The following is a 22,380-nucleotide window of genomic DNA, read 5'->3' as shown; positions in this document are numbered from 1 at the left end:
TGTGCAATTTTCATCCTTCTGTCTGTGCAGCAGAGTGGGAGGAGAATCTGGGAGTGCAGGTGTGCTGGGGCCAGCTGAGCGGCAGGCATGTTTGGCTGGGGCCATGATGTAACTTTCCACCAGACTTCTCTCCAGACTGCAAGCGGAATAGCTGGTGGACTGAGTCACTTCAGATTTTTCCAGTCTTGAAGGCTGGGCCATGTCCTAACCAAATACCTTCATCTCCTTCAGGCTGCTTGGTGCTGAGGATCACGGCAGTGTGGGCAAGACTAGTCTCCGGGCTGCAGCTCCAGTTTTACACGACTCAGCGCTGCAGCTGCTTCTCTGCACCAGCCGCTTCCACCAGGAGAGGAGAACTCCCGTGCATGTGCTGATCCCAAACCCACTGAAGTCACCAGACCATCTCCCACCGACTCCGGTGAGGTCTTGCGACCCATGGGACTCTGGATGAGATGTTAGCTCTTAGCAGCACAGACCACCCCTCTGGCACACCATCTACTCAACCAGCTGCCTGGGCCTCCCTGCATCTAATCCCGGCCAGGAGAAAGGGAAAGGCAGTGAGATGTAGGAGGGTGCAAATGGCTCTCTGCGTGTTCTATTTTCTTGAGCTGGGAACTGAAGTGGTTTAAAGCTCCCAGCCTTCAGGGGAGCAACCTGGCCTGCTTTGCACACCATCCTTCTCTTTCTTTTGACCACGGCTGGCATGCGGGAAGGACAGGGAGCGTGGGCGCTCGGGCAAGTGCTGCTTTTAGCTAAAAAAGCAGCGGATGAGAACTGACAGAGAAATACAGGAGTTTGAACACTTTTTCTCTTACCTCATCAAATACTTTGTTTTTGCCTCTATTGATCCCTTCATTAAGAGCTTTTATCCATGATTCCTTTTCTTCCAAAGTTGGAGCTTGAAATTTGATATCATGAACCTGCAAGAACAGAGAGTCAATTTTTGCCTAAGCATTCCTGTCAGGACCAGAGAGGTAGCTCTGCTCTCTGTATATCACTTCAGTTTTTATATAACATCCAGTTCCAGCCTGTGTTTAAACTACAGATTCCTTTGTGCTTTGCCAAGTACTTCATAGCTCTCATGAACAGGATTTTGTTATGCTGAACAGTTTGTTGCTGTAGTTTTATTTTTGCAACTAGTAACTAAAGTAGTTAGAAAGTAAGAGTTTCGTCCTTCTGCAAAACATTTGGAATAGCTCTTAGAGCAGCGGCGAGTTGCACAGCAAACAGTGACACTGACTATAAGGAGTCAGACTGAAAGTCCAAGTAATTTTGTGCTGGTTCGGATGCAATGAAGGACTTCATCGCCAACTTCCCCCCAGGCTGCAAGCAATGGGAGGGCTGTGGGCAGCAGGTTCTGCCTGCTTCCCTCTTTCTGTGGCTCTGCAGAACAGAACTGATACGGGAATCTGGGACTCTGACCTTGGTGGCACTAAACCAAATTCAGCTGAGCACGGATATGATGAGGCGTAAGGGCAAAGTCAGTGAAAAAATTAACCATATCTTCTGTTTGCAAATGAAGAAATACAGCAGTGGACACTAGACATACACTCTCTGGGGTCTGAACAGCTGTACTAAGAAGAAGGGAAGAGTTGGCCATAAAAGAGGGAGTTGGCAAGAAGCATGGGACACAAATAAGGAGGGAGTGGTGGGACTGCATGGCCTGTCCTCCAGCCAGCCAGCTCCCTCCTTCTGCCAGGGAAGTCCCGTGGCTCTGCTCAGTGTTTTGAACCTCTTCTTGTACGCAGCAGGAGCAATAGGTAGGGTGTTATTTATTTCACTGCTGTGTTCTCTGAGCGCCTCACTATTATTATGTAGCTTTTCCCCAATGTACACTTCAGGTGAGAGCAATATCATCTTCACATTACAGGTGGCTCTATGGCAGACTGGCTTGGATCCAAATAGCTCCTTGAAGTGCCCTAATCCGCACTGCACAGGCACACAGAAATACTCTTCTGCTAAAGAACATTATTAAAGTTGAAAAATCAAGCCCTTAAAAATTAGACAATCCCAACGTTGCCGGGGCAGTCCTAACTCAGCCTGCTATGCATGTTCCTGCTAGTACCTTCCTTAGTGACACAAGCAGCACTCCTTACAGAGCCATCCCATTGTGTGTTTTATCCTCGTGGGTCAGTATGTCCTACTGATTGCACTCTGCTCAAGCCCTGCCCTGAAAATAGAATTACCGATTCCCCCAATAATCTTTTCTTTGCTGCTTATCACTACAATATCTGGGGGCTTCAAAAATTACTTTTCAGAGCAACTGCAATTATCCACTTCTTCTCACAGGTGGGGAAGTGAACTACATTCACAACACATACTAGTGGAGTCTCGTTTGGAATAGTTTTTGGGGGTTGTTAAATGTTAAATATCTTATAGGTATTCTGCACCTTCCCGTTGCCTTCAAGAGCTTACAACTGTGTTGTGGTCCCAGCCTTTTTGTAAATGAGGCCGCACATTCTGAAATCACAGCAGTGTCTATATGAAACTAGGGCTATATAAAATGAGGGTGACAAAGCTAATGGTGACTGACAGTCGAATGCTCTTAGCAGCTCCCTGTTTTGTTGATGGCACAACAAAGCAGCAACTGTTCTGAGTCTCAGCAGCTTCTGAAGGTACCACCAGAAATTCTGCAGAACTAAAGCCTGATCTCCTTACACCCACTCCTGTTGTTTAGCTAGAAACCAACGGCCCTTCCCTTCTACATTTATTCTTTGCTTCAGTGCCATGATTTTACATGTGCACATCACAGCAACCAAGTGCCAGACCCTCACAGCCAGCACGGCAAGCAGGGAGTTAAGAAGCAATTTGGGGAAAGATTATTTATTCAATTAGTTTGCACATAAGGTGATGGGACCACATGTCTTCCTGAGAGCTCAGAGAAGAGGTTAGGGCCTGAACCACAGCCCTCTGGAAAAAGAGCCCTTTGTCTGGGGTGCAGAAGGGCCACACTAACCAGGGAACCTAAGGGAAGGCAAGGCTCCAAAACAGAGTGACAGCCAGATTTTGTTTTAGTCCAAGCAGGCCTGGTTTTGTGTGTGCTTAAAACTTTTTTTTTTTTGTTTGGAAACGATTTTGCCCCAAAGCTTTGTGATTATAAAAGCTTATGAGAAAGCTCTACTTGTGAGCAGCTGAGCTGCTGCACTGCCTGGCAAAGACCTGGCAGCCTGCACCAGGGTTTAGAAATCTCCGTACATGTTGTTCAAGGGAAGGATTCCTGCCTCACTTCAAGCTTCCTCTTCCAACACCACTTTCTGTGCCTCATTCTCAGGCCCCAAATAAAGCCTCCAAGACTGTGACTAAGCGCTGGTGTCAGCAACCCTGCGGCAGTGCAGAGCGAAGCCTTGGGGGGATGGTTTGTCATTAATGAGAAGCCGAGATGTCCCTCTGGCATGCAACCCTCTGCCGCACAGTGTATCACTGACCTACCGCTGCAACCACCAAAGGCAGACTCAACGGATGGTGAAGGAAAGGGACTTGTGGAAAGATGCTCCCAAGGCAGCAGCAGAAACAGCCCTCCAGCTCCCCAAAGGGCTGGCTGAGCTCTATACACTAATCTGAAACTCCCAGGTTGGCTATAAACAAGAAACAAATTCATTTATCTTGTCTGTATTTTTACTCAATTGAGTATTCACAGATATCAGAGGACGCACCTGAAGATGGATACTCCCCACAAAACATTAAGCAGGGTCTGTTCTCCGGCAACAGTTTAAGGCAGAGAGTCAGTGACACCAATATAAGAAGGCAGCAGGCTGGGTAGCACATTTGCTCTCCTCCCGCTAAGCCAGCTGAGACTGAGTCACACCATAAACAATAGGCTGGTGTGCCAGGAAAAGCTGTCATGGCTAAACTTAATGTGATAGTGACCATTGTAAGCCGTGAATACAGACTACGCAATTTACTGTCAGTTAACTCAGAGCACAGCACGGCCAGTCAGCTCCTGCTGAATCACTGGCTGGATGTCATGCAAGAAGAGGCACACACACGGGTCACTGTCCATGACGGCAGCGAGCATGGTCTCCCTGATTGCTCCATGTCTTCTCGGAGACATCAGTCTCTTCAAGCGGTGACAGTCTTATAGCTATGCTGACCCTGCTTTCCAGGAAAGAGAAGTGTTTCTGGGGTCAGTCTGTTGTACCTGCACTAAATGCTTGAAGAGACAACCTCTGGAGAACTGTATAGGTGCAGTTTAAGACCTTTACCAACACTAGCTCTTTGCTGAGCAGTTCTGCTAGATGCTGCTGATCTGCAGCGGAGATGGGCAACAGAAACCTGTGTTTGCTGCTTAGCTGTTTTAGTGCAAAGCCTTGTGTCAGCTCCAGTTCAGTGGGGCTGGACTAAACTGGACTGTGAACTGCTGGTTTAGGTGTGGGAATGTGTTCTCTTCTGCTGACTTTTGGTTACAGGGTGGTCACCTCCAGAAGAAGCCAGAACAGAGCTGGGTCAGTAACATCTTAAACTACCAAAGCCCATCTACCAGACGTGAGGCCATCTCCTGCCACCTTCTACAAGACTTTGTCAGGTCAGATCATAGAGGGAAAAGTGGAAGCCAAGGGACTGGCACTTAGGCAATTCTTGTGGTTTTCTGCAGCTGAACCAAGAGCTACCTCATCCCTGGGGATAAGGCAGCTTCTCTGCCAAATTGGCAGACCCCAGGAGCAAACTCTTCCATGCACAGGGCAAACATGCCTCACAGCTATCTACTGCAGCTTCCAGGCTGGGCCCCCGATGAAGGCAGCTGCAGGTACCTCCAAAGTCAACGAAGGGAAAAACAAGCATTCGAAGTCTCCACCCCTGACTGCAGGTGCAGCGTTCGTGCCCGGCCATGCTAGGAAAGGATGTGCGGGGAGCTGCAGTGCTGGCTCATGGACTCCTTCCCTTGCTACCACCCTCTTTCTTCCCTTTCTTAAGACTTCCCTGCAGCTGAAGGCTTTCAGACCTCCTGAATACCAGACTTGTGCCAATCTCTGTAGTCTCCAGGCAGTTTACCCCAAGCACCATTTACACTGCTTTTTGCATCGTGAGTACATTTGAAAGTCCCCCGGCCAAGGCTGCTGCCCTTTCTTACTAGCTCAGCTCACTGCATCCAACAGTTTTCATTTAATTCCTGTGGGTGGAACAGAGCATTTGAGATTTCTAAGCAGAGCAGGTCTTTTGCACACTGCCAGCTTCCTTTGCTGAAGAATCAAAGCTCAGGGGGCAGTGGTTTCTTTCAGTTCCATACCAGTGCAGGCGTGTGACACGCTCATATTGTCATAGCTTAATAAAAATGTCATCCTTGTGAACAGGGCAAGCAGAATCTGGCGTACATCCATCAAAGACCACTGTCTAGTAAGGCAACTTACTTATTCGGGTGTAACTTTAGCTGCAGAGTAGTTTTAACTGACTGATTCATCTCCTCTCCTCTTGAAGAATATCCCATCCAAGATTTAAACTGGGATTCCCCTACAGCTAAGCTGGACTCCCTGTATTCAAGTGGGAAACTCTTATTTGTGCACTGAAACAGAAATGGCCTTTCCCAGCTTGTTTGTAAGCCCCACAGACTCACTGGATTTCTGCATTCCTCAGTGTTGTGCTCAGGAGAGGGGGCAAAAAACCCCTAGCAAGATCTGGCAGGGTTTGGCGAGCCAGCTTACAGGGTGATTTTAAATTGTGGATGGCAGCAAGCCTCCCAAATGGAAAATGTTTAGCTGATATATATCGCCACAGCTGCAATTTCAAAACAGAAGAAGGACAGTTGTGTACATTGGCCTCCTAATTGAAGCCTGTTCTAACATCTGCCAAAGTATGTTGTGTGTCAACACCCTCACCAGATTCCCAGCCAAAAGGAGGGTGGGCGGGGAGCTACAAACAGGGAACTTTTCATTTATTGAAGCCCTTCCTTTCACCAAAAGAGCCTTATAGAAAGTAGCCTCTATCTAGGTCTCCATTTAATCAGTGGCATGAAAAATGGGAACTGTAAACTTGCCAGCATGCCAAAAGGATGAAGTTACCCTTTCAGGGCACAGTTTGGGCATATCTTTCTCCTAGCAAGAAATGAAAGGTTTAGGAACAGGTCTCACACCCTGTGTTGATTCATGCAGAAGTGCAGAGACATATACAGCTATTACACACTTCTCTCTAAGTAACATACTGGCAGATAATAATAATTCCTACTGTGCCACCCATCTCTGAGCACACGGACTTTTATTTGCCTCCCTGGGAATAGGTGCGCACTTGTAGTTATTAAGCCACCCTCTAGAAAACACACTAAGTCTGCCAGAGTTAGCCACTTTTGATCTAAAATTGACATTATTTCTGATTAATCAAGCTACAAAACAACCGCTAAACCTCCACTTGGACCGGAGAGACTCCCTGCTCTGGGATCTGGCGCTGAGCAGGAGCTCACTAGCCCAGGGTGCAAATTTCCAGGCCACCATCACTTTGGTGCATGGTGCTTAACAGTGTTTTTCTCCCCATTACAGACTGCGCCTACTTGCAAAATGAACATCATCCACCTTCTCTCTCCACCCCCACGCTAGTCCATGTGAGTGTTTTGGGGCAGGACAGTCCTTGTTCTGTTGTTTTGAATGAAGTTTAGCACAATGATGCTCTGAACTCAGCTGGGGTCTTATTATATGAATAAACACTAAGTGACTGGAGTGAAAGAATAAGCAACAATGACAACGAGGACCAAACAGTCTCCATTTATTTAAACAAAATGGAGACGGGGGAATGCAGGCAAGTTGGTATTTTTGCCAGTTCACATTCTTATGGAAATGAGTATGTTTTGTCCTGCACAACCTCTCAGATTTGCATGGGGAGATGTAGGAAGATCTCTCAGGTCAATAAAATCACATTGAAATTAGAAGTAAGTCAAAGTGTCATGCCTCAAAGCAACAAGAGAAGCACCCCAGCCCACAAAGATGCTGGAATTGATAGCATATAAGTAGGAACTAAGGAGAACTTTCAAATATGCATAGTGATGATGAACATAAGGTGAGCATGTCCTTGCACACAGTGTTCAGATGGATGTATAGCTTCTTTGCAGTGCCAGCCTGGTGGTGAGGTTCTGGATCTAACCAGATGCTGCGCAGGAAGCTAAAGATGCAGTTACACGAATCCTGCAAAATAAATCTTTTCTCCTAGGAACTATTTGACTGCAAGTAACTTTGCGCTGGACTTTCTCAGATCAGTGGTTCCAACTCCAGGAACTATCTCAGTACACGGATCAGGATCATTGATTTCACTGGAATCTGGGCAAAGCTGCAGCATGTGCAGCTGGGAGAGGGATATTTCCTTGCCCAGAGCACATGGGGGAACCACCGGGAATGGTTTTTCTCCACTGCTCAGGGAGTACTGGAAGAAAGAAAATGACAAGGCAGGAAAAATATCAAGAAGACAAAGTTGAGTCGCAGGAAGACGCCTTCCCCACAACAAGAAGAAAATCTACAAGACAGTAGCGTTCCTCCTTACACACTGCAGGCCATCTGCAGCTATAGGCCATTTCTCCCAGCTGCCAAATAGCTACATCTCAGAGCCTTTCATCTGCTCCGGGCACAGTTGCCTGGGAACTCATTTTGGAGTTAGCAGACTTGAGGGTGATGAGAAAGGCAATCCTACCTTCTTACCCGGGGAGCGGATTAAAATGAAACGGTTTTTCTTTTTTAGTAGCGCACGCAGTTCTTGGCACTTGTCATAACTCTCCAGTTCCACTGTTTCTATGCACTTCTGTTCATCCTGCAGAGAGGGAATGAAACATTATTATGAATAGGAGGCACTGAAATCAATCATATACCATCAATCTCTGCATGTATTCCCCTTGCATCTGTCTAAAAGCTCTTCTGCCTATAACCTGCATGCAGACAGCAAGCCCCCATAAATCAGGCTGGCATCTCACTAAGAAAACACCCTAGTCTTTAAACTACAGGCCGATTTGTGGCTAGTGGTCCACAGTGGCTGAGAAAATAACACCCTGTGGACAGTAACACCAGCTTCTGCCACCTCTCTTGGCCTCATCCAGGGATCTGCAGCCAGAAGCAACACTATCTCCTTCTAAAAAAGAATGCAGGAGACATTATTCTGCTTTTTCACAGGGAAGACAACACAAGCATCATGATGGTCCAAGCAGCCCCCCAGGAAGCCTGAGGCAGAGCGGAGACAAGAGGGGAGCCCTGCTGCCATGCTGAGCTGGGGCAGGCTGGTCCTCACATCAAAAGGGCCAGAAGGAGCCACAAGCGACTAGGACACACTCCTCTCGCAGCCAAGCTCTGAGCTGTCAAAATGCTTAGGATTGGAAACACAGTGCTGTATAGCCAGCAAAGCTGTCAGGCCAGCATCTCAGGAGGGAATACTTGTCTCTGGTGTATCTCCACTGATGACTGCCGGCCGCGATCTTGGCTCATTTCTCCCAGTAACATAACTAAAATTCCACACGTGGTGCGTGGCTGAGTTCAGCTGTGGAGCACCATCCCTAACAGGAACCGCAGCGTAACGCTGGGCAGATGATCTTCCTCAAGTCTCGATAGCCCAGAAGAGACCAAAGCTCCCTTTTGCTAAGCATTACACAAGTAAGCAGGGAGAATTGCAAAACAGTTCTTGCCGGTGAAGTGCTACAGCCAGCACGCCTCGTGAACCTCCCTGTTACCATCCTGAATTAAAACCGCTGGCTATGGCCATCCCCAGCTCAGGCTCCGCTCCCAAGGCACTCCTTGTACCAGTATGAGTTTGTATTTAGCAACTCCTATGGAGGAGACGGGGTGTGGGATGAGGAAACAAGTTGCAGCCAGGAAGCTGCTGCGTGGCTGGAGGCAGGGAAAGGAGAGTTCAGAGGGAAGTGGGCTGCGGGAATTTCCTCCCTTCACCACTTGACGTTTTAGTCGCTGTGCAGAGCTCAGGCCCTGTTTAGCTTTTTTAACTCTCCTATCTGGGAATGGGGGCCCAGCAGAGCCGATGCCAGTATGCAGAGCAAGTTCTGAGCCACTGAGGGATGTCTGGATCTAATTTAGGTTTATTATTTTAATGACATTACTGTTTATTTCATTTAACACCGAGTAGACGAACGTGACCAGAGAACTGGGAAAACGTATACCAGGAGGAAATTAATCCTGCTCAAACCTAAAACCTAGCAGATAAAATCCTGCTGACGTTACTGAGCCCTTTGAAGGCGCAAGGCTCCTGCTGCAATCCTGGTATTGCAATGTCACTGCAAAAGGACAGGGATGGAAATAATAACCCCTCAGCGGCCAACAAATGACAGAGAAGGGTGAGGTCAGGAATATATGCCTTGGGGATGAGTGATCTCATCCTGGCCTTTGGTGGACGACCGCCCACATTACAGCACTGCCGCACAGCCGGCCGGTGCGCTTACCCGCTCCAACGTGGAAGTTTGCTGAGCTAAGGACGTAGGAGGCTTGGCAGCACTCTGATCAGAGACCAGCACGAAGACCCCTGCCCACCCTCCCTGCTCTCGAGGGCAGCTCTGTCCCCAGCAGAGCCCAGTGGCTCCATGTCACCCTCGTTGTCTATGCCATCCTTCCTGCCTCTTGGAGGGGAACCTTCCCTCTGATCCCCAGCCGTCCTCCACTTCCTCGGTGGAGCACCGAGCTGGGGGACGAGAAGGACTTGGCAGGCTGGAGAGCTGTGGGTTTGCCATGACATCGCCTCTTGCCTTCTGGCTGCCCCTCTCCCACCTGGAGAAGCCTTGGGGACTATGGCCTGGCCTGGCAACAAGGACAGCAAGGATGGGGACATGGAGGACGCTGCCTGCCCAGGGGCACTGGCTTGACTGAGCAAGCTATGGCTCCTTCATCTCAGAGACACGAACTCCTCAAGTAAGTTATCCTCTTCAGGGAGGGTGGGGAAGAAAACAGTCAGAGAAATAAGAAACTCCATGTCTGAGGCAAAGCAAAAAGCATCTGAGTTCAGGGAGCACCAGAACGGGGGGGGTTTGTCTCTGTTTTACCCTTGGCAAGCGGCCATCCCCTGTGAGCCTACCTGAGTCACAAAGAGATCCTTTATGTTTGTCCTGCACCACTAAGACAAAGACTGAAAGACCTGATCCTTCTGCAACGTCTCCAGGTCCCTTAAACCTCCTGGGATGTGGCGGATACTCAGCACCACACAGAGACAATGTGGCTTCCAGAGTCCTGCCCTGACACAGGGTGTCAGACACATGTTCTGGACTAGCTCCTGCTCCATGTGGTCTCTGGTGTCCCAAAGAAGTTTGGAGACACAAAGGTTGAGTTCTCACTCAGTGGTTACACCTCCCTGCAACACACAGCTTGCAGGGTCATCCCATGGTGCTGCACTTGATCAAGACAAGGAATTCCCTTCAGACCACTTTTCCTCTACAGATTTAAGGGCATGTTTTTTAAATTGCTTTTGGGCTTGCTGTAAGGGGCAATCAACAAGATGCTACAAATCCTGTTACAGAAACCACTACATTTATGGTTTAGTGCAGAAAACCAATTCCATTAGCTATTCATGGAGCAGATGCTGCAACTTAACATGTATGTGTCCGTAAGCTTGGCCCTTAAGAAGAAAATTACTGAACACCTAAACATATTAATGCTTGTGCTTAACCAAAGAATCACACTTGGCAAACGATTTCCTTAACAAAAAGCTGTTAAAAAAGAGGGGAAAACGACTCACTGAAATTTTTATTTATATGAAGGTATAATTTCTAGCAAAGACCTATTCACTGACACACATTCACGGGCTGTGACCCTCTATTCAGTGTACAATGTCTAGACTGCCTGAAATAATAATTTACTTGGCTAGCTGAGGATCTCAAAGCATTTTAATAAATCACTTCAGGGTTTATGCTGCTACCACTTTACCAGGGGCAAAATACAGATGTTAACTGCATGACTGTTAAATGCGGAGTGGATCCTTTGGTCTCTGGAAGACTTTGTCTAGAAGGTTTTTTTCCCCTATCAAATAATACACTTAAACACCCCCCAAACAACAAAAAAACAACTCTAACCACTAGCTGCACTGCTTAGAGGGAAAAAAACACCAGACTCAAGACTGATGCTCTCTAAGCCACAGAGTGATGAAATTGCTCTGCGTAGTCTCTCCGCATAGGATTGCCTGGTTTTCAGCTGCTCTCTAGTTTTGCAAGGCTTAATTTTTATTCTGACAAGAATATGCAGAGACAAGAAGACAAGAAACCCCGTTAGAAGATAACCTGCTTGGTTCTGTGTGGGCCTGCACACAACCTGCCTTCCCTGAGATTTCTGAGTAGTTTCTCCGGATCTGAGCACCTCAGAGCTGTACGTATTTGCGTCAGTGCCTGCTTTTCTGACATTTGGGTATGTGATATCATACAAACATCTTACTTAACCAAGTCTTCATTTATGTGAGGGTACGGATGTAGGGTGCTGTAGATGGAGGCACAGCAGATAACAAGAAATCCACCTTCCTTCGTTCCATAGTTGCTGAAAGAAACCTGAAGCCCGGTGGGGTGACTTTCACCCCGCATCTGCTCCAGGTAACACAACAGCCATCTGCAATTTGCCTTAGGAGGTAGCTCTGCTTTAAACCCAACCCAAAGCCTGACTAACAGATGCAATATGGGAAGCACACTCCCAGAGCAAGTCTGGAGCACATTCCAGGAGGTTGTTATTGATGATGATAAATACAGAATTTGTGTTCTGCTCTGTCTGTACTTTCCAGTGACACAGTACAACCTCATTGCCTGCGTCTTGTGTTGGCCACCCTCTCTGCTCTTGTTTTGCACACACAAAGCCCAGCTACGAGTACAGCCAGCCTCCTGCAATTGCATAAACAACTGTGCCTGCATATGAAACAACTGCTAAAGGCAATATTAGCATCTCTTCGGAAGGGCTCGAACATGAGGGACTGATAAAAGCACAATTCGCCCAAGTCACTAGCTCAGTTCCTGGAAATCTGATGGGCTCAGAGCTGAAATATTCAGCCTCTAAACCTGCCCTCCCACATGGAAGCTGACCTCCCTCCCATTTAACCCATTTAGGTCTAACTTAGGATACATATGGAAAGATGCTTCTACTTCTGTTCCCTGAGGCTTTATCTCCTTTCTTTTTCCAGGGCTCCAATTCAGCAAGTACTGAACAATCCTATTTTGAAATGTTTCAGCCTGAGGATGGTCAGGGACGCTGCGTCTGTCTCCAGGGTCACACAAATTGGGTACGTGGAAAAGGTCCAGTGGGGAAAGTGGCAGCTTGAGCTCCAGAAATAAGAGCTGTAGCACAATGGACCACAGACTCTCTCTTGACATCGGCCCCTCCCATCTCAAAAACTTAGTTCTGCAATTGTAAAATGGAGACAGCAACACTGCCCTAACTCACGTTAGAGGAAGATAAATACAGTAATAAACATGAACTGCCTCAATTCTGTGGCAACAGGACCCCTCCTGAGTGCAGAAAATTGCCATTTCCTTTAGTTCCCCTGTAGTAAGTCTGCACAATCACACACTATCCTATTGTGCTACCAGATAATTTTGGAGCAATTTCCTCTCCTAAGACATTTGACTTCACTGTAAGCCAGTTTAATAGCCTATAGATATTAACATGATCCCTTATTTACAATAATGAGACCTTGTAGCTACTGTAGCTTACAGATGCAATTTATTACAGGATGTTACCACAATCCGCAGGCTACCAGAAAACATTATGCCTGGTTGTTACAAATGCCATTTTCCTTGTTGAGATAATAAAATAACCCTTTATATGATTGGGATTTTTCCTTCTTCTGAATGTCTGTGAAAATTAATCTCACTTTAAAAGCTTTCTTTTCCCTTGCGGTAATGAGAGCCTCCATATATCTTGTTTTTAAAGGCATGCCCTTTAAAAAAACCTACGTCATGGTTATAGATTTTGAATCTGCGAGTTCCTGAAGCTTCAGCTGGAGTCAACAGGTGTCTGGGGCACTGAGAAGCAATCTGAGGCGTCTGTGGTTTGCAGGACCAGGCTGCATCGCTCTGTGTAAGAGAAACCCCCACCACTTTGCCTGCCTTCCAAGCTGCTCATCACCTGATGCTGACTTCTCATTTCATTATTCTTGCACCCTTTGTGAATTTCAGAACTAAGAACAAACGCCTCCAGAAAGCTTTGGGATTTGGGAAGAGCAGGAGAGTTCAGTGTATGGAAGGAGGTAATACCCTTTAACCTAAACTGCTCATAACATATCTGTTAGGCAACAGTATGTTTTTAAGAAAAGAGAACTCATTGTCAGTCCTGTTGTTCCTGAAACCATGGCAGCAGTGCAACTGCTGAAACATTTCCCCATTCTTCTTCCCTTGACACACTAGACATGAAGCTTTACGTGATTTTGGTTTTATATCATTCTGACACCCACGATGACCAAGATCCCTTCGGGTCAGCTACCGCACAGGCACATGGTCCTTGCGCAGACCACGCGGTAGGAAATGCTCCTCCATCCTGATGTGCACACAACACCATATACCAGCAAGACTCAGACTTGCCCACCCCTAATCTCAAACCTCTCTTGGTTGTAGTTTGCGTTCTGCGCTGTAATTCCTAACTTTTGGGGCACACTCTGCTCTTGCAGAAGCTCCTTCCAGCCCAGGAACTGAGAGCCTGACTCGGGAAAGAGCCACCTTTGCAGCCCAGCGAGGACCAGCCCTGCGCTTCTAACTCTTCCTGCACGAAGATGCAAGATTTAGCTTGGTTCTTTTTCCTCATTTGATTGGAAACAGCCCTTAATGAGGCCATGAACTTAAGGCATGCAGTTTATCTAGGGAAGTCCGGGACAAGGCTCCCAGGGGTCCTTCGCTCAGTACTGGCTCAAGTAAAAGATGAGCCAAATCCAGACTGTGTCCCTGCTTAAGGAGGACAGCAAGCACTCACAACCTTACCCTGAGTCCATCAGTGGCTAAACAAAACCCTGAAGAGTCTGGCTAGCAACAATCCGAGCTGCTTGAGGGGTGCCAAACAGCTGCAGGGTTGCCTGCCGTTCCCTTGAGTGGCAGGTGGGAAGTCAGCCTGCTACAATCCACTTTTATCCTTTAAACGCCAAAACCGCATAGCACATATCCTGCTTCCGCCCAAAGGTTTACTCCGTTCGCCTTCTCACAGGATGTCCTGCCCCCATTTTTTTTCCTTTGGCAATGGCACTGTCAAAATATTTACTGGCTAAAATATTTATGATATATAATATACTCTAAAATGCAGCTGTTGTCTTTTTTTTTATAGCATTTACCCTTCCTGGAAATAACTGGAGAAACCTTTTTCAAAGGAATGGGCTGGAGGAAAGAGTGAAAAACGCAGGAACGTGTGTCACCAAGGGCCTGATCCTGCCCCTCATTCAAGGCTGTTAGTTGTGACCATACCTCATCCTCATAGACCACGAGCTGTGTTTTCCGTAGCTGGATGTAACGATCCTTCCACAATCCCAGGAGTCCCCCACTGCTTTTCTTAATCCAGCCGTACTTCTCTGCAGTTGGAGCAGACTTTGGTTTCTCTGAGACCTCCTCCTTTGTATCCTGCAAAGACAGAAGGGAGAAGGAATTGCATCAAAAGCACTTCCTATCCATTTAATGAAATTTGGCAGAAAGCCTGCCCAGAGAAGACCTCAGCACCCACCAAACGTGGTCCCTCCCCACCACATCACAAGCAAAAAGACTGGCATCTTCCAGAGGAAAACTCAACCAGCTCCCACAGGACCAGGGAGTAGGCATGGACCCTGGCCACCCCTGGGGACACTATTGGGATGACAGCAAGTCCACCTTGCTCCTCTATTTCCCCAGTGGCTCTGCTGCCCTCTCTGTGGAGGTACTCCGTGCTCACTTGTGCACCAAATATGCTTTGAAAATGAGCACCCTTCTCTCCGCTTTGCTCCTCCAGCTCTCTGATGAAACCCAGGGGGATGGATCCTGCTGGCATCACTAGCAACACTCATACTTTAGCCAACGGCCACTTGTACAAGTTTCTTCTCTAGGTCTCTACGTTTGATCATTGCCCCCAAACCAACTTCCATGGGCAAATCCACAGCATGAGGACCAGGACTTCATCACATCCATACTAAAATGTTCCTGGCAGGCTCCTGCACAGTTTACAGACAGAGGGAAGGAGTGGCAGAGAAGGCAGCACCAAGAATGGGTTAGGGGTTTTTTGTCCTGCCTTTAGCTCCTTGCTGTTTGTCACAGCCTGCTCTTGCCTGCCTGCAGCAGCACAGGGAGACCCAGCATCCTGCACTGGGAGGCTGCTGGCTTTCCAGGCCTGGAAAACACCAGGAGATGCATAACTTCTCTGCTTTGAAGAAACCATCAGGAATATCCAGCATCAATATTCTCAACAAACAGAGACAGGAGTAGGGGCACTTAGGCTTCTTAGCTGACTGCCTTCACCTACAGACTCGGTTAAAGATGAGTCTTCCTCCTCTCCAGTGCACTGGAAGAGCCTCTGCAATAGCAGGATCCCTGTTTCCCCTCCCTTGCAGTTCCTGGCTGCTCCCAACACCCTGTGGACCAAATAAGCCTCTTTCCCTGGAGCAAGGCAAAGAGAATCCCTCGCTGAGCCAAATCCCCTTACACAAACATCTCACCAACCTTGTGACTTTTAAGGGGAGGCCAACCCCAAATCCTGCAGCCCCCTCCCAGGACCCGCCCTGTACCCCCCGACTCAGTTTCCTCCATGTCATCATCTGTTAACAGCATCAATCCTGCTGCAGAAAGCCAGCACATTTGCACAAAAAGAGGACACGTGTCAAAAGCAGAGCCCCAGCCATCCCCAAATGGCCCTCACTAGCTGCTGAATGAAACCTTTTCTTGTAGGAAAACTAAACAAAACAAACCGGAGCGGCTGGAGCTCAGACATCATGTTTCATAACATAAGGAAATCCAACGTGCATGGAAAGGAGGCAGAGCTGGACGCTCCCATGGCCAGGACAGAGCGAGTGTGTATGGACGAGCTCAAAAAATTCAGAGGAGAGTCTTGCTAACAAATATGTTTTGCTGCACTAGACTCCCAGCCAACACGCCCTTGGATAGCAGCTGCCATCAGGGTAAGCTGTTACTCTGAAGAGGGAGCTCACACCCATAAAAAAGACAAAAACCAGATTAAATACCCCTTGCGTCCACATTTATTGTGATCCGTGCTAAGGTGGGGAATAGTCTTGGCTTTGGTAGGTAGGCTCAGGTGCAGACTGGGAACAAGAAACTCAAATAAACCTCGTACCACCTAGAAGAAAATCAGGCGGAAACCTGTAACATCTTTGGTGCTCTTTGTAGAAGTTATTTTAATTGTACTGAGCCGTGTTTGAAACAGCCACAATACAGGATGACAGAGCATGAAAAAGTTTGCCGGGAAACAAGGGGGACTGCATGGGGTTTTTTTTAAACTTGACTTTTTAGGTTGCCAGGAAGTTGTATTCAGTTGCAATCTGCGACTTCAGCAAACATCAATTGCTGCACAAATATAGACCTGCTGGTTTCCTGATTGAGCACCCTTTTGATGTCATTTTTAGATAATTGGGCACAAACTTTAACCTCCCTCATAGCCATTTTGCATGGATGTAGCTGTACGAAGGGTTTATTTGAGTGGCAACAGCTGCCAAAATGGTTTTACTCCTTTAAGGTTTTATTTGCTTTGCAGATGAATTTTTGCTGTTCTTTTTCCCCACCTGAGAGAAAGGCTCTCTGAAATGGCAAATCTGTCTATCCATGGCTTCTCCCAGTGCTCTGCAGAGTGAAAACTACCTTGTCTCCTGTGGTTTTAAAATAAAAGTACTCCCTGTGAAGACACAGCACTTAACATCTACCTCTGAAAAAACAGCCTGTCCCAGTAACTGTTTTTGTCGGAGCTGGGGCTCATGCCTGCACTTCTGTGCAAAGCAGAGCTGCAAAGCTAGGGCAGAGCTCGGCTGGCAGCCTGCGCTGCCGGCTCAGCTGCCTGCTCCCCGTGGGCTCGCCAGTCTTCTGAGGACACTGCCTCCCCTCCATGGCATCGCACGGTGGCCCTGCAGCTCACCCCCTCCCCGGGCCACTCGGGAGGTTGGAGTCACCCGCCTGAAGGGAGCCATGCATGGGGTTCCTTCCACGTGAGACAGGACTTTCCAGCTGTTTCGGCACCTGGGAGCATCCATAGAGAGGATCCGTGACTGCAAGCCCCCGCCTGCCCCAGCTGAGCGGCCCAGGAGAGGGTAGGTGAGATGAGATGGTCTCAGCAGATGACAGCAGCAAAAGGCTGTGCCCCCCTGCGCTGTGCAGGAGTCACCTGAGCCTGAGCTGCCCGGTGCCTCCACCGGTCCCTGCTGCATGATAGACGTGACGGGTGCAATCCTGTGCTCTGCAGGTGCCAGGGGCTGCTGAGCTGCCTGGGCTCAGGGGCAGCAGCTTCCCCCTCACACCCACACAGCACACTGCAAGGTTGGGGTGCAGCTGCTGTAACCCCTCACATGCAGGTTAAGGGTGTAAAAACCCACATGATGCAACTTGACTGTTTGTTCCTGTGAAAGCAAGAAGAGTCTCAGAGATGGCGGCTGACATTTCTGTGGGTTATTTTTATGCCCCCCTTGCTCCTAATCAGCAAGGAAAGGTTGGTCAGGGAAGGACACCGAGAGCAGGGCTTTGTGTCCACCCTGCGCTCTCCGCCTGCTGCTCCACAACTAAAATGGAGCACCGCACAAAGAGGTGACTTGCTGTTGTTAACTCAGCTATATATGGGTATTCCTTCTGCAAGACATACTAAGACATCCTTCCCAGGATGTTCCTGGGCTGCAATCGTTCCTGACGCTGGTGTAAATCCATGAGAAGAAACCCCCGACAGCAGCCAAGCAAACCAGTGTAAATGAAGGAAGAACTGAGTTATCCCAATGCTGACTCACGCCAAAGGCATCACTCCCAAAACCAAGCCATACGAGCCCTTTTTGCAATTTATAGCACAGTGGCATTAGAAGTGAAACATGAGTTTCACTCTTCCAGCCTGGTTTAGACTCACATTTCACAGCTCAGCAGAGATTCCAAATCAGAGGGGCAGGATGGCTTTTTATTTAATTATTAGGCAGTTATTTCTCACCTCCCCTGCCCCTGCAACTTAAGGGCCCACAAACCCACATACTTTTCACATCTTCCAACCAAAAAAACCCCCAACCAACAGTTGAATTGCAGTGGTGCTTTTAAAAATCACATTTTGTGCACAGTTGTTGCAGTCTCACCCAGTTGCAGTAAATTCATTTAAAGCAAGCAACTCATTTATCACACCCTCCTCTCTAGCATGGCACTGATGAACACCTCCCAGGAGACAACCTGCCTCTCCAGAACTCCACTCTTCTTCTCCCTTTCCATGTTATCTTCCAAGCCCGGCTGTTGGCACTTCCACTTCTCCCTGACCCACAGGAGCAAAACCATCTTACTGGAAATAAACTGCTCAGATCCACGTGAAACTTGGGGAACTGTCAGATGCCTCCTCCCACAAGCAATCACTGGAGGATTCATTTATTGTTAACGAAGAGCAGCCGGTAAGCCAGGCGGTCGATGCTGGGGTGGGTGTGAAGCCCCTTTGGCCAGTGGCTACCAGCTGGAAGCAGTTTCTCTGTTGTAGATTAATTTCATGGATGCCGGCGGATAATAACAACTCTCAGTCACTAGCAACTTGGGCTGCTTTGTCATCTCCCTGCTGTTTTAAAAGAGCTCTCATTCTTACCACAGAATGTTGGGAGCTGAACTAAGGGAGCGTAGGGGGGAGAGACAAGCCACAGCTACCGGTGTTGCATGTACTAGAGCCTGAAGTCCTCCGGCAGCCTGCCCTGCCGGGAGATTTCTTTGTGCATGAGCAGCAAAACCTCATTTATGGAAAGGAAGCAGGAATAATTGCGTGGCCAGATGAGGGGAGAAAACGACCTGTCTGACTTGCTAACAAATTTGTGGCATCTTAATCCATCTGCAGAGGGATGGACTGCTGGGGTGCGATCCCATGGACGTGAAAACCTACACGTGCAGGAGAAGCACTACTGCTCTTCTCCCAGTCAAACCCGTCCCAGGCACGGACGGAGGAGGAGGACAGACAGGGGGAAGGCTGCTAGGTATGTGGACATGGCCAAGCTTGCGGGCTGACCGAGGCCCAGCTCCAGTACGGAAGTACAACACCCCAACGGGAGTCAGCAGAAGGTGGCCTGAGCAAGCGTGGCACCCGAACAAGCCCGACTCTGCCAGCGCTCGTCCTCCGGCACCGCCAGCACTTGCCCGACAGCCTGCCCCGGCCGGCTGGGAAATGGAAGCCCCGGCAGCTCCGGGGATGCTCTGTCCCAGCCGCTGCCGAGCCCCAACGCACCCGAGCGGGCGCAGACGGCAACGGGGGTTCCTCGGGGAAAGGGACCCCCCGCCCCCGGGGCTCCGGCGCTGCCCCCCGCGCTGCCCCCGCCGTCGCGCCCGGGCAGAGCGGGGCCGGGGTGTCCCAGAGCCGCCGGAGACGCCAGAAAAGCCCCCAGCGGCCGGTGCGCTCCCCCGGCCCGCTTCCCGGCCGGCAGCGAGGGGCTGCGCCCCCCCCGGCCCCGTCCCGCCCGGCGGCTCCGGCTCAGCCCCGGCCCGGGGCACCCCCCGCTCCCGGCCGGACTCACTTGCTCCATGGCGGGCCGGGGCCGGTCGCTCCTCGCCGCCCGCTCAGGGGCTCCGCCGCCCCGCTGCAGCGCTCGGCCCCGGGCGGGCGGGCATGCCGGGCCGTGCCGTGCCGAGCCGGGCCCCGCGGCTCTCGCCTCCGCACCAACTTCTCGGGGAGCAGCAGCAGCAGCAGCGCCGGGTTTCCGGCGGCTTCGGCGCTGCGAGGAGGCGGGGATGCCCCCGGCCCCGGCCCCGCCGCCTGGCCCGGCCCCCCCGCCTGGCCCGGCCCCGGCCCCCCCGCCGCGGGCGTGGGACTGGGAGCCCCCGGGACGGGCTGGGGCAGCGGCGGTGGGACTGAGCCCAGGGGAGGGGGGACCGTGAGATGAACAGGGTCCCTGGGGTGAGGCGGTGGCTGCAGGGTGGGGCAGGGTACCCAGGGTGAGGCAAGGTCCCTGGGGTGGGACAAGGAGTTTGGGGTGGGACAGGGTACCTGCGGGTGGGACGGGGTCTCTGGGATGGCACAAGGAGCTTGGGGTAGGACAGTGGTCCTGGAGCGGGGCAAGGAACTTGGGGTGCGACACGGAACTTGGGGTGGGAGAGGTCCCCAGGGGCAGGCAGGGTCCCCAGGGATCAGGCCAGACCCCTTGTGGTAGGACAGTGTCCCCTAAATCAGAGGGTCCCCAGGGTCAGGCGGGATCCCTGGGGTCAGACAAGGTCCAGAGTGGGACAGTGGCTCTGGGGCTGAGGTCAGGTAGGGTTCTCAGCGCGGCAGGACAGGGCACGGGGTGCAGAGAGGTGAAGGATGCCATCCTGGTGCTCTGGGCATCCCGGGGCCCAGCTCGTGCGGCAGCGGGGATCCCTCGGCTGCAGCGGCGGCTCCTGGCAGCCGGCTGGTCTCAGGGCAGCGGGTTTTGGCAGAGCGGTGATGTGGTTCGTTAGCCCAAGGGAAACAGCTGGGGAATGGTCTTTGGTGGCAGAACTGGTTAACGCAACTAGTCACGCTCTGAGCTATTGTTCTCCACTGGTATTCAGCTTTGCAGACTTCTGCTTCTATTTCAGGCCTGCTGGAGGGCTCATGTACCCAACCGCCTGCCTGTTTTTTCTTCTAATTATTTCAGTCAGTCTAAAAAAAGATTATCACCTCCCTCTGCAAACCTTGCCTCCATTGTTCTCAGCAAAGAAGATAAGAAGGAAAGGAGAAGAAAAGTCTCAACACCCATTACCACCAGGTTAAATGTTCTTCTGCATGGGTATGGCAATTACTGGGAGGAAAACCAGGAGACAGCTCCTGCTAACCGGGGGTAGAAGAGATACAGAAGCATCCATCAGGGCTGGCTGACCTGTCCTGCAGGGCCAGGGGTTAATGGAGGAGCTGGGAATCACCCTGGGACTCGCCAGGATTTGAAATGAGAAATCCTGGTGCTGTCAAGGCGCGTTGACAGGGAAATGATTGCCATGTCAGCAGAAAGACATCCCCCATGGGGAGGGGGGGGAAAGCTGCTAATAGATGCGCCTGTGATGAATCTGGGTTTTGACAAGAGGCTGAGGTGCTGAATGCACTCAGAAAAGCAAAGGGAGGATGGACGGGGTCTGACTGGCCATCACTGGTATGAGTGGGGAGAGGAAAGCAGGGTGGGGGGGAATGCATCATGCCTGTCCATCACTGTCGGGGCATTGCTCAGGCACCACACTCACCCTCCCTCTCCTCTCGCCCACAGGGGTTTGGGGTAGGACCCCCCTGTTTGCTCCACTTGCACAGAGCTGCAAGAGCAGCAGGGGCCGAGCCAAGACCGGAGCTCCGAAGAGCAACTACGCACAAATAATTATTAATGATAATTAGTAAATACACACTGATGGCATCTTCTTCGTATCAGCTCTGCTCCAGGTTTGGCAAAGGCTCTGGTCTCGCCGAGATGATCCCCTTGTTGCGTAAACATTTTCTGTGGCCTCCCCTGCTCCTCCTCTGTGGCCGAGAGACAAATTGGGCAAAAAAAATGCTGCTGCAAGCACCAGCGATGGCATGGAGGGGCCTGGCCAGAGGCCGAGGGGTTGTGAGCATCCTTCAGATTTCTCCTTTACCTGGCACAACAGGCACCTCTGAAAGATTTGACCAGAAAATCGTGGCTGGCCATTGTCATTCAGAGCTGTTGCCCAGCCAGGGTTAGCTCTCTGTTGCCTAACACCTGGTGAGAACTGGTTTAAAAACACGTTTTCATTGTTTCATTTTCTGAGCCACTATAATGGAGCTTCAGGTGAGGAGTGGGAGCATCCCAGCTTACCCACAGCCTTCTTCAGTGGGGATGTGAGAGCAAGGCAGGGTGCGGCAGTGCCAAGCTTGGCTCCGGGATGGTGCCAGCCATCACAAAATGAACTCTTGCAAAAAGCCTTTTAGCCAGGCTTTTAAAATGACCAAAAAAGCCCCCAGAGCACTAGAAATGTTGTTCAGTATTCTGTTTCCTGGCAGGGCTGGGGGAGGTGAGGGGAAAACTCTGGCTTTACAGATAAGGTGTGGGCTGTGGTTCCGATTCTTGTGGAAAATTTTAATCAGTGAAAAAGTAAAGAATATTTTTAGCATGCCATCAATGTGCATGTGAGGACATGTGTGCTGTAAGAGCGTGCAACGCAGAGGTCGCATCCTTGTGATTATCAGATGTCCTCACCCTTGCAGGTAGACCCAGAAAGAGCCACTGTCACCCTGCGGCAGGAATACAGGAGCAGCTGCTGTGGGGGGACCTGTTGCCTGCAAGAGGATGCTCATTGCACGAGAACATGTAGGCTGGTGCAAAAATGCTGCGGGGCGAGGCAGGGGCATGCATCTGCGGTCGGGGTCAGACTGCCCCTTTGGGATGGGACGTGCTGCC

The 22,380-nt window shown here is 50.1% G+C and overlaps 1 protein-coding gene across 1 annotated transcript in view; it reads right to left on the bottom strand.

Moving 5' to 3' along the window:
- The window catches only part of PLEKHO2 (pleckstrin homology domain containing O2), a 28,824-nt gene extending 9,057 nt beyond the window's left edge, over nt 1-19,767 (bottom strand). Inside the window, exons 1-4 of the mRNA XM_080396898.1 lie at nt 19,540-19,767; nt 14,315-14,467; nt 7,603-7,719; nt 816-920 (exon numbers count right to left, since the gene is read on the bottom strand). Coding sequence (XP_080253024.1) covers nt 816-920; nt 7,603-7,719; nt 14,315-14,467; nt 19,540-19,548 — 384 coding nt within the window. The 5' untranslated portion in view covers nt 19,549-19,767. The remainder of the gene's footprint in view (nt 1-815; nt 921-7,602; nt 7,720-14,314; nt 14,468-19,539) is intronic.
- Nucleotides 19,768-22,380: the final 2,613 nt, after the last annotated feature.

This window comes from Falco punctatus (genome assembly GCF_963210335.1).
Source record: "Falco punctatus genome assembly, chromosome: 7".
Taxonomy (NCBI): domain Eukaryota; kingdom Metazoa; phylum Chordata; class Aves; order Falconiformes; family Falconidae; genus Falco; species Falco punctatus.
The sequence above is the reverse complement of the archived record's forward strand: the minus strand, read 5'-3'. Positions and strand labels throughout refer to the sequence as shown.